The sequence below is a fragment of the Mesocricetus auratus genome, unplaced genomic scaffold (assembly GCF_017639785.1).
Source record: "Mesocricetus auratus isolate SY011 unplaced genomic scaffold, BCM_Maur_2.0 Super-Scaffold_100010, whole genome shotgun sequence".
In the NCBI taxonomy this organism is placed as follows: Eukaryota; Metazoa; Chordata; class Mammalia; order Rodentia; family Cricetidae; genus Mesocricetus; species Mesocricetus auratus.
Window position 1 is genome coordinate 1,945,640 of NW_024429194.1, and position 15,667 is coordinate 1,961,306.

Sequence of the window (15,667 nt, forward strand, 5' to 3'; positions counted from 1 at the left end):
GCATTTGCCATCTTGCCCAGTTTATGCAGTTGTGAGGATAAAACCCAGAGTCTACCGAGACATACTGCCATCCATTAAAGCATGTTTTTAATTCTCTGTGTCTTATCCTTTTATTTGAAATAATTGAAAATAATAGTTGCCTAAGTGCCAGAGGATATAACACTGCTCAGTCTGCACCCTTTTATACCTTCCCATCAGGGTCAATTACTCTCCTCAAGTTCCAACATAACCTTCCAGAATGTATGCAAATGAAGCAACACAAATTCTGCTTTCCCCTTTTAGACTAATAGATGTTGGGTAGGCTACTGTATAAAATAGCCTACTAAACATTAAAGTTTCATTTTTTTTCCACCACAGAAATAACTTTCCCTCCATGTTGGCAAGGCCCTCTCCATGATGGTGGTTTTACCACCCTGGTATGTTGGTGTTCTCTGTAACCAATTTTCCTACTGAATGAAAGCATACAAATAGGACTCCTGCTTTTGGGGTGATCTGGGACCTCCGTCGTGTTCTGTAGCTTGCTTTGCTGCGTTCCTGCTGCTCGTCGTTCTCTGGGTAACCTCTAAGTTCCACTTAAATGGACACGACTGGTAACATGAGACTGGCCAGGAGAACAGCTGCTGCCTGCTCACATTTGTTAGACCTCAGGGACTCCCATGACCCAACATCAGCCAGTGGAAACTTGGAGCCAAACTGTCTTTGGAAAAGGCTCTGAGGGAACCAGACCCCTAGGGCACATACCTCTGAAAGGCATAGCTGAGGACTTAGCTGCTCTCCATGAGGGAGTATGACTGCACCGAGCAACCTCACAAACGCATTCCCTTAACCTACCTCCTCCCATATTTATCTCCCATTTGTGCTTGGTGTCAGTACCATGAAGCTGCAGTCGGGCACCAGAGAGGCCAACAACGTGATCACTGACAGCTTTGGCTCTCAGCTGGTAATGAGTTCCCTGCCCCATGAGTAAGAGGATGGTTATGAAAAACATTCTCCTTGCATCCATGTGTGACATAGATTAGAATTCCAGCTGATGTGTCTTAGAAAAGGCACTGTGTCAAAGAGGAGACACAAACCTACAAGGAACCTGCTCTGTTTGCCTGGCAGTGAATCCGGCTTAAGTTCCAGGGATCCTCTCTGGAAGAACCCTAGCATATTAGCCTTGTATTCGTTTTTTGTAATGTGACGCCCAAATTGTAGAAGCTTCTTGTTCCACAAACCTGAATCTGACCCTGTGGTCACCACAGCCAGCTGTCACTGTGTACACTGGTTCCCTATTGTCACCAAAGCCAGCTGTCACTGTGCACACTGGTTCCCCTGCTGTCACCACAGCCAGCTGTCACTGTGTGCACACTGGTTCCCCTGCTGTCACCATAGCCAGCTGTCACTGTGCACACTGGTTCCCCTGCTGTCACCAAAGCCAGCTGTCACTGTGCACACTGGTTCCCCTGCTGTCACCACAGCCAGCTGTCACTGTGTGCACACTGGTTCCCCTGCTGTCACCACAGCCAGCTGTCACTGTGCACACTGGTTCCCTACTGTCACCACAGCCAGCTGTCACTGTGTGCACACTGGTTCCCCTGCTGTCACCACAGCCAGCTGTCACTGTGCACACTGGTTCCCCATATTCCTACTCACCCAGGGGCAACTCTTGGTCTCAGAACAGTGGGAGGCACCTTCCCCACTGAGCCATCTTGCCAGCCCACTCAGAAATAGGAGTTGCTCTCCGGCTCTTTTGTTTTGGCTTATATTTTTCACTGAGCTTGTCAGCGGGGACTTTCTCTGGAATTCCTGGCCTTTCCCTTCTGGAGGAACTGGTGTAAAGAATTGAGTCTCAGTACCTGAGCTGGCTCTTTGGAACCCGTTCCCTACGGTGGGACGGCTCGCCCAGCCTTGATGCAGGGGGCAGGGGCTCCGTCCTGCAGTGCTTAGTTGACTCCCATGAGAGGCTTTACCCCATCTCAATGGAGACAGAGGAGTAGACGGGGTGGGGCAGCATGGGGGGAGGGGAAACTGGTTGGTATGTAAAATAAATAAAAAATAAAAAGGTCATAGTCACAAGGAAAAAAAAAGTGAAGACTGAGTCTCGCTAAATGGTGCCCTCCATCATATAGACCTCCCCCAACCACAGAAAGGAAGAGAGTAGGACCCGACTGCAGAAGGAGGCTACTCTCCCAATCCTTCCTGAGACAAATGGAAATAAATATTTCACAGCCACAAGTGTAAGATTTGGCATTCAGCTCTGTTAGTGAGGAGAACTGGAAAACAGACAATACTTGGATTTTTAAAATTTAGCTTGAATTTTAAGAGCCACCGTCTTAGTTGTCTGATGCTTTGTGTGGGGAGCTTTTATCTGTTGGCTGTTTGTCAATTATCCCTTCTCCAGGCCAACAGGGGGCACCTAAGGAGTTTAATCTCCAAAGTGAGCCCTGCCTCTGAGAAACCCCACTGCTGGTTTAAAAACACCGCCAGGAGCATGGCCCAGTCTATGTTCCAGCCGCTGCATTACAAAAAAAAATGCTTAGGAAATTAATATTTTTCTCCTAACTATTACTTTGCACCATTTTGAAAGTCCACTTTAGTATTTAAAAACAAACAAACAAACAAAGGCAGGAGCAAGGAGGTACACTCCTGCAGTCCCTGCATCTGGGAGTCTAAATTGGTAGGATCACAAGTTCAAGGCTGGCCTTAATCTCAAACAAGCACACAACAAACAAACAAGAATAGGTAATAAAAACTTTCAAATTAAAAGCAAAAAAATAAAACTAGGAAAACATTCGGCAAACCTTTCATTTTGATTAAGGACTCTATTTTGTCAACATTAATATATTTAAATTTCTGAGAAGGATTTTTTTAACTCATCAAATAGTATTTATCGGAACTAAGCATTTGTTATCTTCATGCATTTCCATAGGAATGTTTGGATTTTCTTTCTCATTTGGTAAGTGATATTTGTTGGGGGGGGATCTAATTCACATAAGACAGGTACTCTACCAATGAAGTTCATCTCCAGACCAATAATTAAATATTTTTTGTTGTTTATTCCTAGCTTCTTTGGGGCACCTTTTGGTTTGGTTTTTGGACAGGGTCTCAATAACTAGCCCAAGCTGGTCTTGAACTTACAATCCTCTTTTTGAGAATCTTGGAGCTCACTATATATTAGGCTATCTCAAACTCACTAAGATCCTCCTACAGCTTCCTCCTGAGTGCTGAGATTAGAGGTGTGTGTGTGGGACATCATATCCAGCTGTAATTTTTTAACTGCATCTGTCTGTCTGCCTGCCTGCCTGTCTGTGTAGAGAGAGTATATGAATGAATGTATGTGTGGCATGTTGTGAAGATTGGTTTTCTCCTCCCATCACTGTGGGTTCTGGGGCTTGCACGTAGGTCACCAGGCTTGGTAGGCAGTGCCTTTACCTGCTGAGCCATCTTGCTGGCTCAGTGGCTGTTGTTTGTTGACTTTTAAAGAGAAAACATTCATTTAAAGGTTGAATAGTGCAACTTTATAGGCATAAAGAAGTATGGGAACAGTAGTAATCAATTTTTAATTTACTTTCATATTTCAAAATCTGTAAGCTAAATTTTTAAAAAATCCATTTTTGTTAAAATGTAAGAAATGTCTTGTGACATTTTATCATCTTTGCTTACTATAAATTATTTGCCACAGTAACTCATACTCATTTTTGGCATTTTGCTATGGTTACTTTTGTTTTTGATTTTGAGACAGGAGGGGTAGAGGTGAAGCTCTCTGAGCTTTAGTTTTCTGTGTACAAACGCATATTCATGTGTGCATGTGCACGTGTACAAGTGTGCCTGTGCATGTGAGAGCTAGGTGTCTTCTTCAATCACTCTGCACCACACTTCTGAGACAAGGTCTTTCACTGAACCCAGAGCTTCAAGATTTGTCTGAACTAGGTGATCTGCAAGCTCCAGGGCTCTCCCTGTTTCCACCTCTTCAGCACCCAGAAGGAGTGCAGGAACCCAAACCCAAGTCCTCACGTTAGCACGGAAAGCACTTTACCAATGATTATAAAGTTATTAAAATGCATAATCTGTATGCAAGACCATTTGCTCTTCCCATTCATAAAACTGTCTTGATACCTTTACTCTTTTGAAAACATGTACAAACTTACAGGTGTCTTTGCTGACTCTTGCATGTTGCTAGTTCAGGGTGTTTTCTGTGGATGTAAACTTAACATGGTAATCAATTCTATTAGCATCCACGAAGAAAACATACCATGTGAGACGAGGTTCCGGCCAGCCCGCTACGGAGCAGTGTAATTTCACATTCTCTTTCTCCCAAACTGTGTGAGAACGAGGTTTAATGATAAACTCAGGAGCGTGGAGTAGATGGTCTTCATTTAGCTTTCCATGATATGCTTGGGTCTCTTCTAACTGAAAAAGCAAGCAAACAAATGTTTCCAAAATACTACCAAGTTAAAGTTACTTCTAGAAGCCAAAATTTTACTTTCCCTTCATTTTGTTGTTTTGTTTGAGGTAGATTTTTATGTAGCCCAGGCTGGCCTCCAATTCACATATAGCCAAGGATGACTTTAAACTTCTGATCTTCCTGACTCTACATCTTAAGTACAAGGATTACAGGATGGCATCATTGTGTCCCACTTTATGGGGTGGTGGGGACTGAATCTGTGGCTTTATGAATTTATGCAAACAATATGAATTTACTGAATTCTCAGACCTAAATTTTACATTTTGATCCTTATTTTTATAGTCAGGTAAAATCATTTCCTTCCTGGTTTTAAAAATGAGTTTGGGGGCTGGAGAGATGGCTCAGAGGTTAAGAGCACCAGCTGCTCTTCCAGAGGTCCTGAGTTCAATTCTCAGGTACCACATGGTGGCTCACAACCATCTGTAATGAGGTCTCATGCCCTCTTCTGGCATGTGGGCATATATGCTGGCAGAACATTGCATAAATAATAAATAAATATTTTTTAATTAGTTTTGTTTTTAAAACTCTAAGATTGAGCAATACTCCTATGATATCTCACTAAAGTGGCTTCATAAATTTATTTAATGTCTTTCAAATCTGAATCTCCATGAAGTTTAAAATTCCAAAGTTTGGCTTTATTTGACCTATATATTTCGACACTTTTCTCCCTGTTTCCATTAGCTTTGTTTCCCTGAAACCCACATAGCTCTGCTCTTGAAACAATCCAGTCTGGATACATACACACACACACACACACACACACACTCTCTCTCTCTCTCTCTCTCTCTCTCTCTCTCTCTCTCTCTCTCTCTCTCTCTCACTCTCTCTCACTCTCTCTCTCACTCACTCACTCACTCTTTCTCTCTCTCTCTCTCTCTCTCTCTCTCTCACACACACACACACACACTCTCTCTCTCTCTCTCCCTCTCTTTCTCACTCTCTCTCACTCTCTCTCTCTCTCTCACTCACTCACTCTTTCTCTCTCTCTCTCTCTCTCTCTCACACACACACACACACAGCTCACATACATTTCCACTTTTATAAGTAGCATTGTTAGGATTCAGGCATCTATACTGGCCTGTCCTTGGGGTTCTGACAGGATACACCCTCAACTGCAGCCACTAAGAGTACCATCTGTGCCTATTCACTATGTTCCCTTTTAAAAGGACCCTGCCCGCCTCCCATCTTTCCCTCAGGCTGTTTCTCTCTTGTCTCTGTCTCTCTCTGTCTCTCTGTCTGTCTCTCTGTCTTTCTCTCCTCTCTCCTGCAGCTCCTGTCTCCGGAGGCTGGTTCCCCCTTCCCCTTTTTATGACCCCTTTCCCTAATTAAAAACAAAAAACAAAAAAACAAACAAAAAAGTCCTCCACTTGAACTCTGTTGAATGGCATCTTTCTCTTGAGCACCACTTTTTAAAATTACAACAACCATGAAGTTTAAGATTCCTTACTGTCTTCCTCAGTGACAGCTCTTCTGCTTTTTCTCGGATTGCAGCGTTCCTCGACTTCTTTTCGAATGTTTCCTCTCGTTGAAGGGTGGACGTGGCCTGTTTGGATACTCTGGACTGCTTGGAGGCTGTGGACTTCTTGGAGGCTGAGATTTCTTCCTGGCTTGCAAGAAGAGTCCTCTGAGCTATGTAAGCAGCAGCCTCTTTGATTCTTTCTTCTTCTGTGTCTCTAACGCCACTGAAGTGCACTTGGCTGAAACAACAGAGCAGAAGGCATGGTAGTGACAAGCTTGCCTGCTTTCGCTGAGCTCAGGCAGCCCTTAGGAAATCTGCCATTTAAAAAAACAGCCCTGGAGTGGGGCTCGAGAGGTGGCTGAGCAGAGCACTGCAGAGGACCCTGGTTCAGTTCCCGTCTTCCCATGGCGGCTCACAGCCTTCTATAGCTCCAGCCCCTAGAGATCTGATGCCCTCTTCTGACCTCCATGAGCAATGCTTATATACACGCAAGAAAAATATTCATACACATAAAACAGAAAATAAATCTTGTAAAATATCATGATAAATCAGTCTATTTATTACAGAAGAAGAAAGTGCCTTCCTTTAACGCTAAGAATGATAAAAGTAACAGTTCCTATTATGGCTCTGGTGCCTTTCACATATAGTGTTTCATTCCATCCAAATAAAACCCCACAAGGTAGACACTATCACTCCTATCTGAGACACAAGGTAACAAGGCTTAAGGAAGTTAAGTGTCAGCCCAAGGAGTATCACTGACCAACAAAGTATGTTTAAATACGATTTAGTTTCTGATAAAAAAAAATGAAGTTGATGATTTTTTCCAGAAAATCTGACAATGTACAATGAAACAGAGACCAAATGTCTGTGACCTCATATGTGACTGTGTGAACTCTGCTGTAGTGCACAGCCCAGACATGTAACATGTCCTAATGTCACATAAGACTCTGGTGCATAGTAGGTTTCTCCATTCCCCCAACATTTTATAGTTTGGGTTTTTAACATACATAATTTTAAAAACTATTATCGATATGTACTAGCTCTGTAGAGTTAACAGGCCTTCTTATGGGCATCCTATACGTACATAATACAGTGGGATACTTTGGTCATATTCAAACCTCTAGTGCCCTCTCTTACCCTCCTCTCTTTGCCCTTCCACAGGTTTACATACCCTGCTAACCTTACACTTTATTGTTTAGAATCTTCTTTATACTGGACACATACTGGCTATAGATAATATTTAATCACTCACATATAAAGCTCTGCTTCCCATGTCAAATGACCACATGAATGGCATAATGTCCTCATCATTCTCTTTTGTCATGTACCCTGTGTACAACAAAAATACCTGACAATGAAGTCCCTTGACTTCAAGCAGCCCCGCCTTTCTTGGTGTGGATTCCAAATTTCCTAAGTCCTTTTTAAACCAATATGCAGGGAGTCCTCAATGAGCCTTAGTGCCTATTGACTCCTCCCTTGTAATAATTACTCACCGGTAGAGGAAGCACACTCACCGTCCAGAGTAAATAGGCACCATGTAGTTGCCTGGCAGGTTTTCTGTCTCCTCTCCAGACAGAAGGCTCCGCTTGGCTCTCTTTGTTTGGGGACTCAACTTGGATGAATAATCTTCTAACAGCAGACTGGAATCTGTTAGTCTGAAATAAGATTTCTAACATGAGACAGAGCACAAAGTGCATTTAAGATATTATAAGGTTTGACAAAGGGGGGGAGGGCATGATGTCGGGGAATTCTCCTAGAACCTTGGGTCTCTAATATTATTATGTTTGGAAATGAATTGGAGTTAGAAAGATTGCAGATATATAAATGTATTCTAGACAGACATGAAGAAAAATGGTGATCTTTTTTCTTCCCCATAAAATTTCAAGGGAAAAGAGAAAGATATTGATATTTTCAAATAGCCTGTGCGGTTAAGATAGTGTTTAAAATTTAGGCAATCTGTATAAATTGTCTGTTTGTTTCTTTTTGCAGTGTTGGGAATCAAACCCAGGGCCTTGTAGGCAAGCACATAAATGGTTTTGATGTATTTTGTATTTAGGTCCTCTTAGAACATAATGGGAAATGGACAATTCTCCACACAGGGATCCTGGGCTACTCTGATGCAGAACCCTAGGTTCTCACCGTGAGATCTCTCCATATGCACTGCAGGCAGATTCCAGCCTTTGAGGGAACCCTGAACTCATCAAATATGTCCTCACTACATGGACACTTGCTGTTGAGTGAGTACGATAAAGAACACTGGGGCCAGTTGTATTTGACTATGCACGCTGAGGCAAATGTGTGCAAGGAGGCAGCTCCTGTTTGAATGAATGAAAAGCTTCGTGGGGGATGTGGGAAACAGTAGAAACCATAAAAAATTAATAAAACGAAGAACAGCGTTAACCTATGTAGTTGTTGACTTAAATAAAATCTATTTTTCATGCAGACAAATGATTTCATGAATTCAAGTGCATAGACTCCCAGGAACCAATGTGTAGACTGAGGACTGAAAATTCCCTGGCGGCTAAGGTGATGAAGGACACTGACAACAGGAGGCTGTGTGGAACTCTCTGCACTTAATTTCCTCCTGCAGACTTGAACTATCCTAAAATAAAATAGCATCATTAACGCTCCTAGTCCAGAGAACTCTTGAAAGGTGACGCCTGTGGGTGGTATCTCTTAGGAAATACCAACCTGCCCAGTTAAAATTATTCAAGTCTTGACCATTGCCTAATGTTTAAAAAACACTTGGAGATGCAGCAGAGAAGGCTGTTCCTGCAGAGGACAGGGGTTCAGTTTCCAACACCCAGATGGTGGCTCACCACCATCTGTAACTCTAGTTCAGGAAGCCCAATGCCCTCTACCATCCGAGGGCACCTGCACACACATGGTGCACATAGATTTATACAGGTAGGCACACTCACACACTCACACACACTCATACTCTCACACACACTCACATACACACTCTCACACACTCACATACACACTCTCGCATATACACACTCATACACTCACACACTCGCATACATACTTACACACTCTCACATATACACACTCATACACTCACTCACACACTTACACACTCTCGCATACACACTCATACACACATTCACACTCTCACAAACACACCCCACACACTCTCACATACATACACATTCATACACACTCTCACACACACACTCTATCTCTTGGTCTCTCTTTCTCACACACACACCACACACACTCTCACATACATACTCACTCATACACACACTCACACTCACAAACACACTCACACACTCTCACATATACACACTCACTCATATACACATTCACACTCACACACACCACACATACTCTCTCTCACACATACACACTATAATTTTTTTAACATTTAGAAAACCATGGGCCAAATATACACACAGTATAAAATGGGTAACGCAAGAAAGTAGCAATGTATAAAACAATAAGGGTCAAAGATTTACAGGGTGCACAGAGGCCCGGTCTCTGAGTAGACATTAAGCACACACACATGAATGGGTGTGTGCGTATCTTGTCTATTAAAACTGTGTTGCATGTGCAGGCTGGGCTCCCACCATTGACCCTCTGACGTGGTCACACGGAAGTGGCACGCTCTGCTACCCAGGGCGATAGCTACTCTTTTCTGTGGAACAGCATTGAAGCTAAAGGTTAGAACCTTGAAGTTGAGCTTGCGGATTGCTTACCAATTGGAAGCCAGAGTGAAATCTGTCCCTGGCTGACTGTTCCAGCAAAAGGACTGCATTTTATACCCTAGGTCACAAAGTACAACCTGTGCTTACACAGGCCTAAGTTAGAGTGGCATTTCCCTCCACCTCCTCACTCCATTACTCCACAGTAAACCATGAGATCCAGTGTATTGCTGCCTTTCTTATTTTGAGAACAGTGGAATTTTCTCATCACTCTTCTATTTTTACCCTATTGTTTCATTTTTTCCTCTACAATCAAATTTTCACACTCATTTTTCAATGTTGGATTGCAATAGAAATTATGATACTCCATTATTTTTGTTGGCTCTTTTTTTCTGCAAGACAAATATTTTAAATAATGAACATATTACATAGGACATACCCTAGATGAGACTATCCCATTCTCACAGGTAAATCACAGGAACTGAATTTTAATAGTTAAATTAGATGCTAAAGATTGTGCTAATAGCACTAGCTCCCATTTAATATTTTATCTTGAACAAATACTTTATCAAAAGTAATATTTTGTCATATACTACTTAGTATTATACAGGAAACACAAGACTGCTACATTTTTTATGATTTCTCCAGCATACTCAAGTTATTGTCTCTTTCTTTTTTTCAATCTGAGACAAGGTCTCACTGTGTATCCCTGGCTGACCAGGCTACCCCTGAACTCAGAGGTCTTCCTGCCTCTGCCTCCCAAATACTGTAATAAAGTTATATGCCACCACAACTAGCTAAGTTATTTTTTTTACAGTGTGTGAAGTAGATATAAAATTACCATCTAAATAGATGATTTTGTAATGTCAGGTCATTTACTGATTGATTGACTAAGATAATGTCCTGCTATATAGCTCAGGCTGGCCTAGGATCATGGTGGTTCTACTATTTCTTCCTCCCAAATGCTGAGATTACAGGTATGTGCAACTATGTCTGGCTTCCAAATTATTTATTGAAGCTAGAAAACAAAATTAAATTAATCGGGCTGGAGAGATGGCTCAGAGGTTATGAGAATTGACTGTTCTTCTAAAGGTCCTGAGTTCAATTCCCAGTAACCACATGGTGGCTCACAACCATCTGTAATGAGATCTGGTGCCCTCTTCTGGCCTGCAGACATGCAGGCAGAAAACTGTACACATAATGAGTAAATAAATCTTTAAAAAAATTTAAATTAATCCCCAAAACCCATGTTTAAAAGCTAAGTGTGAGGGTTGGAGAGATGGCTCAGTAGTTAAGAGCACTGGCTACTCGTCCAGAGGACCCAGGTTCAATTCCCAGCAACCACATAGCAGTTCACAACTATCTGTAACTCCAGTTCAGGAATCCAACTCCCTCACAAAGATGTGCAGGTCAAACTCCAACACACATAAAAATAAAAGATAAATAAAAATCATAAACTATAAGTGTGATGATGTATATTTCTAATTCCAGTCCTGGGTGGCAGAGACAGAGGATTCCCAAGGCTCACTGGTCAGACAACCTAAACTACTTGGCAAGATCCAGGACATGAGACACTATGTCACAAAAAAGAAGATGGAGAGCTCCAGAGACCAACACTGGAGACGGACCTCGGGTCCCAGCTCTCTCACACACACACACCACACACACACACCACACACACACCACACACCACACAAACACACACACACCACACAAACACACACACACCACACAAACACACCACACACACACACCACATATATGCACACACACCACACATATGCACACACACCACACACACACCACACATATGCACACCACACACATGCACACACACACATATGCACACACCACACCCACACCACACGTATGCACACACACCACACATATGCACATATACACCACACACACACACACACACACACACACACACACACACACACACACACAATGCAGAAGCAGGATTCCCAGTACTGAGGTTAGTTGTTCATCTGCTCCTCTAAGTCAAAAGGCAATGATAAAACATTAAGACTCGGCTCTTAAATCAGACACAGGAATACATGGAATAGAGAAGTGGTTTTTCATTTTTAAAAAATGAATTTCTTTTTAAAACCTGTATGCAGTTATTCATTGTGTTGTATGGAGGCTAGACTTCACTTGTGGGAAGACTGAAGCAGGAGGATCACAGGTTTAAGGGCTGCCTGGGCAACTTAGTGGCCACATTTCAAAATAAAAGAAAGCTAGTAGTATACCTACACTGAAATGACCTAGACAATCCTGTACTGTCTCAACATACATCATAAGTAAATTAAAATAAGCACAAGAAAGGGGTGACATAATGAAGATTCAAGAAGAAACAATGAAATAAGAAACAGAACAGAAATAGATGTCAGTGAAGATCCCTCAAAAGAAAACCCTGGAAAAACAGGAACTATGGACACCCCCATGGAGGGCATCACCCTCCCTGGGGAAATGAGGGGATATTGGGGGGTTGGTGGGAGGGTGTGGGAGGAGGGGAGGGAAAGGGAGAGGGACCTGGAATTGACATGCAAAGCAACCTTGTTTCTAATTTAAATTTAAATAAAAAAAACCAACAAGAGTGATAGAGGAAACATAATAACCAGCCCTCAAAACTAAGGACTCTCATAGCAAATTAGTGTAGCTGCTTCTGTGTCAACTCACTAGACAGCTGAGAGGTAATGGAGTAATTCCTACAAAGACCAAAACATAAAACTCTGAGTGACCAAAGCTGACAAGTTGAATTAATAATGTAAAACATCCTCACAAGGAAAAACAGACACCTAAGTGGTTTTTACTGATAGATTCTAACAAATATTTAAAGAAGAAATGATGAGTACTTCATATTTTAAAAAAATATGTTAAAATAGCACTGTCCAATTCATCTGGTGAGCTCAGTGTTTTCTGACTAAGACATCAAGATATGACTACAGCCCAGTATATTTTTTTATGAACATAGATGTACAAGCAGGTTCACGAAGCATTAAAAATCTGCATCTGGGACTGGAAAGATAGTGCAATGGTGTTGCACCCTTCCCCCACGGGGGTCTGTTGACCTGCTTGTGACTAGGAGCTTTTTAGCAATACACTTCTGTCCCCTCCTCCCAGAGAGGCCTGCGTGCAAGTTCGTTTTCTGTCCATCCTTATTGTCTAAATGCTAATTCCTGTTTTTGGCCCACTTTTGCCGGGAGGGCCCTGGGAATGTAGGCCTCTGACTTTGGTGATTTTCCACCTTGCCTGCCTTTGGTATATGAGGCTCCACCCTTGTTAAAAATAAACGCCATTCTCCTTGTAAGAATGAGCCGCTGCTGTCTTTGAATTCATTTATATCCTTATAGCCCTTTGCCTCGGATCGTTGTAAAGTGTTGTAGCCCCGAAGCGCCAAAACTGCGAACACTGACGGCTCGCTACACAATGGTAAGGGTACTCTCACAAAAAACCCAGGTTCAGTTCCCAGCCCCAGCATGGTGGCTCATGAGCATCTCCGGCATGCTCTTCTGGCTTCCTTGGGTACCAGGCATACACTTGGTACACATACAGACTAGCAAACACACACACACACACACACACACAAATAAAAAATAATTTCAAAAACTAAATCTAATAGGTGCCAGACATGGTGGCACATGCCTGTGATCCCAGATCCTAAGAGGCAGAGGCAGAGACAGGAGGATCTCCATGAGTTCAAAAACTCTAGTGAGTTCCACTACATAGTGATGCCCTGTCTCAACAAACAAACAAACAAACCAAAGGGATGTTTGCTTCAACCTCCAGTCCCTAAAAACTAAGTATAATAGGACATAAAACCAAGCGAAGTGAAATAGTTCCTGCAGGCTACCCCCACTGTCTGGTCAGCAGGAAGGTGCCAAGAGACATAACATTCCACCCCCCGGCATGGGGATTGAACTCTGGTCAGCAGGTTTGGTGAAAGCACCTTTACCCACTGAGCCATATCACCAGCCCTCTTCTGGTATTTAAGTACCAAACATCATATTACTTTCTGTATAGTTGAAGACCAAAGAAATGGAACAAAAGCAGAGAAGCAACAGTTACAGAATGTGGGCTTGGGCTGTGGCTCAGTGTGTAAAGTGTTTGCTGCAAAAGCATGGGGGTGTGAGATGGATCCCAACACTCATGTGAAGAGCTGGAGGTGGTACCCGTAATTTCAGCACTGGATGGAGATGAGAGGATCCCAGGGGCTTGCTGTCCAGCTAATCCAACTGAACTCTCAAGTTCTTTATTAAAAAATGTGCAGAGCGATAGAAGAGGGCGTGCCAGACATTGACTGACCTCTGGCCTCCACTCATGTATGCACACACAGTACGTGAACATACTTGCATTTCCCTTTGATCATATTTATCGTTGACACTGCTGTTACATAAAATGCCACTCTGACAGGGTTTGTGCTGCTTTTAGGGTCTTTTTTTTCTCTCAATGTAACCATGAGTTAAAGGCATTTAAAGAGTTTTACAACACTGTCAGCAACCAATCCGTGCTACAGCCACACTGACTCCAAGCAAGACTTACTGAGGTCAGCCAAGTCTTGAGCACATTTAAATCTCTGTACTTTCCACCTTAACGTTGGACATCTAACTACAAAGTAGAGGGTAAAAATAGACCTAGCCTAGTGCTGACATACACTTCAGAGGGATGCAGTTCCAATGCAGGGGATTTTTATCAACGAGACTGTTCACAATCCAAAGACATGCCTCATTTACCAGGAAAAATCTTTTCATTTTGAATAAACTTAAGAACAACCCGAAGAAATTATAAAGGTTCTAAGCCTGCACATGTTACTCCTAGAGTCCTAAAACAAAACAAACAACAATACTCCCTGCCATACAGAAATGCCTCCAAGGTCATGGTAGGCTTCTTCCTCTTTTACATTCATGATATGAAGGGGGGAAGACAGCACTGGTATTTTCTCCCCACATGCACTGTTTCTAGCTCATTCTGTTCCCACCAAGAGTCTTGAACTCAGTCTTGTCCAAGTATAACAAGCAACTTACAAATACTAACCTACATACACAGTAGAAACAAGATATGGTGTGGACCATGGAAAAATGATTACAGTTCGTTTCCTATGTAAAGTATGAGTAGGGCTACACGACAAGATTCCCCCACCCTCTCTAAACAGCCAGTTTAATTACTAACACTCGAGATGCTATCTCGAATTATAAATAAGAACACGGCACAGAATCTAGATAAACCTTGTAGAGTTAAAGTGGCTCGAGCATAAAAGCTTGCAGTGGAGCTAAAGAAATAAAATCATTTGAACATATGATGTAGAACATTATATCCATCCTTCCATGTTTGGAAAATGAAATAAATACACAAGAAATTAGCTAACTTCATGATCATAAAAATACCATCTTCTGTAGGCCTGGTGCAGACAAACCAGGAAGATGGATATTTAACATCTAATCCTCCTCTTTGCAAGACAGCTGCTTTCCTAAATGAGGATCTTGAACATAGATAGCTATGGAACATTCTTCAAGAGAACAAACTGATGCTGTCTCTGTCTCTGTCTCTCTTCCTCTCCCTCCCTCTCCCTCTCTCCCTCTCTCCTTGTCTGTCTCTCTCTGTCCTTGTCTCTGTCTCTCTCTCTGTCTCTCTGTCTCTGTCTCTCTCTGTCTCTCTGTCTGCCTCTCTCTCTCTCTCTCTCTCTCTCTCACACACAGACACACACACACACACACACACACACACACACACACACACACACACACGGTGTTAATTCCTCCCAATTTTCCTTTGGAAGGCAATTCATTTGAAGTAAGTGCTAAAAGAAACAGATTCTCCTCAGCGACAGTATTTCCATTTTTGCAGCCAACATGAGATCCTTCTGAGCATCCCAGGGCAGAATATGACCTATGAAAGTGAGACTGCAAAGTGATCCTGTTCCATTGCGAGCGCAGTTTCAGAGCGCTGCCATCGTGCGTTCCAGGTAAACCCTGGCAGACTCTGGCTCTGGGACTGAACCTGCCAGAAGCTCCCTTGCGGTCACTGTCGTTGACAACATGACAGCTCTAGATCAGGGATGCAGGAGTTTCTGCCTGCTCCACGTGGATTCACACAAGCCACTGCATCATC

At 42.6% G+C, this 15,667-nt stretch overlaps 1 protein-coding gene across 1 annotated transcript in view; it reads right to left on the reverse strand.

The window, feature by feature from the left end:
* Positions 1–15,667, reverse strand: part of Myom1 (myomesin 1) — a 104,986-nt gene that overhangs the window by 83,331 nt on the left and 5,988 nt on the right. Inside the window, 3 exon segments of the mRNA XM_040752834.1 lie at positions 4,235–4,392; positions 5,895–6,144; positions 7,421–7,561. Of these exon segments, the coding sequence (XP_040608768.1) occupies positions 4,235–4,392; positions 5,895–6,144; positions 7,421–7,561 (549 nt within the window).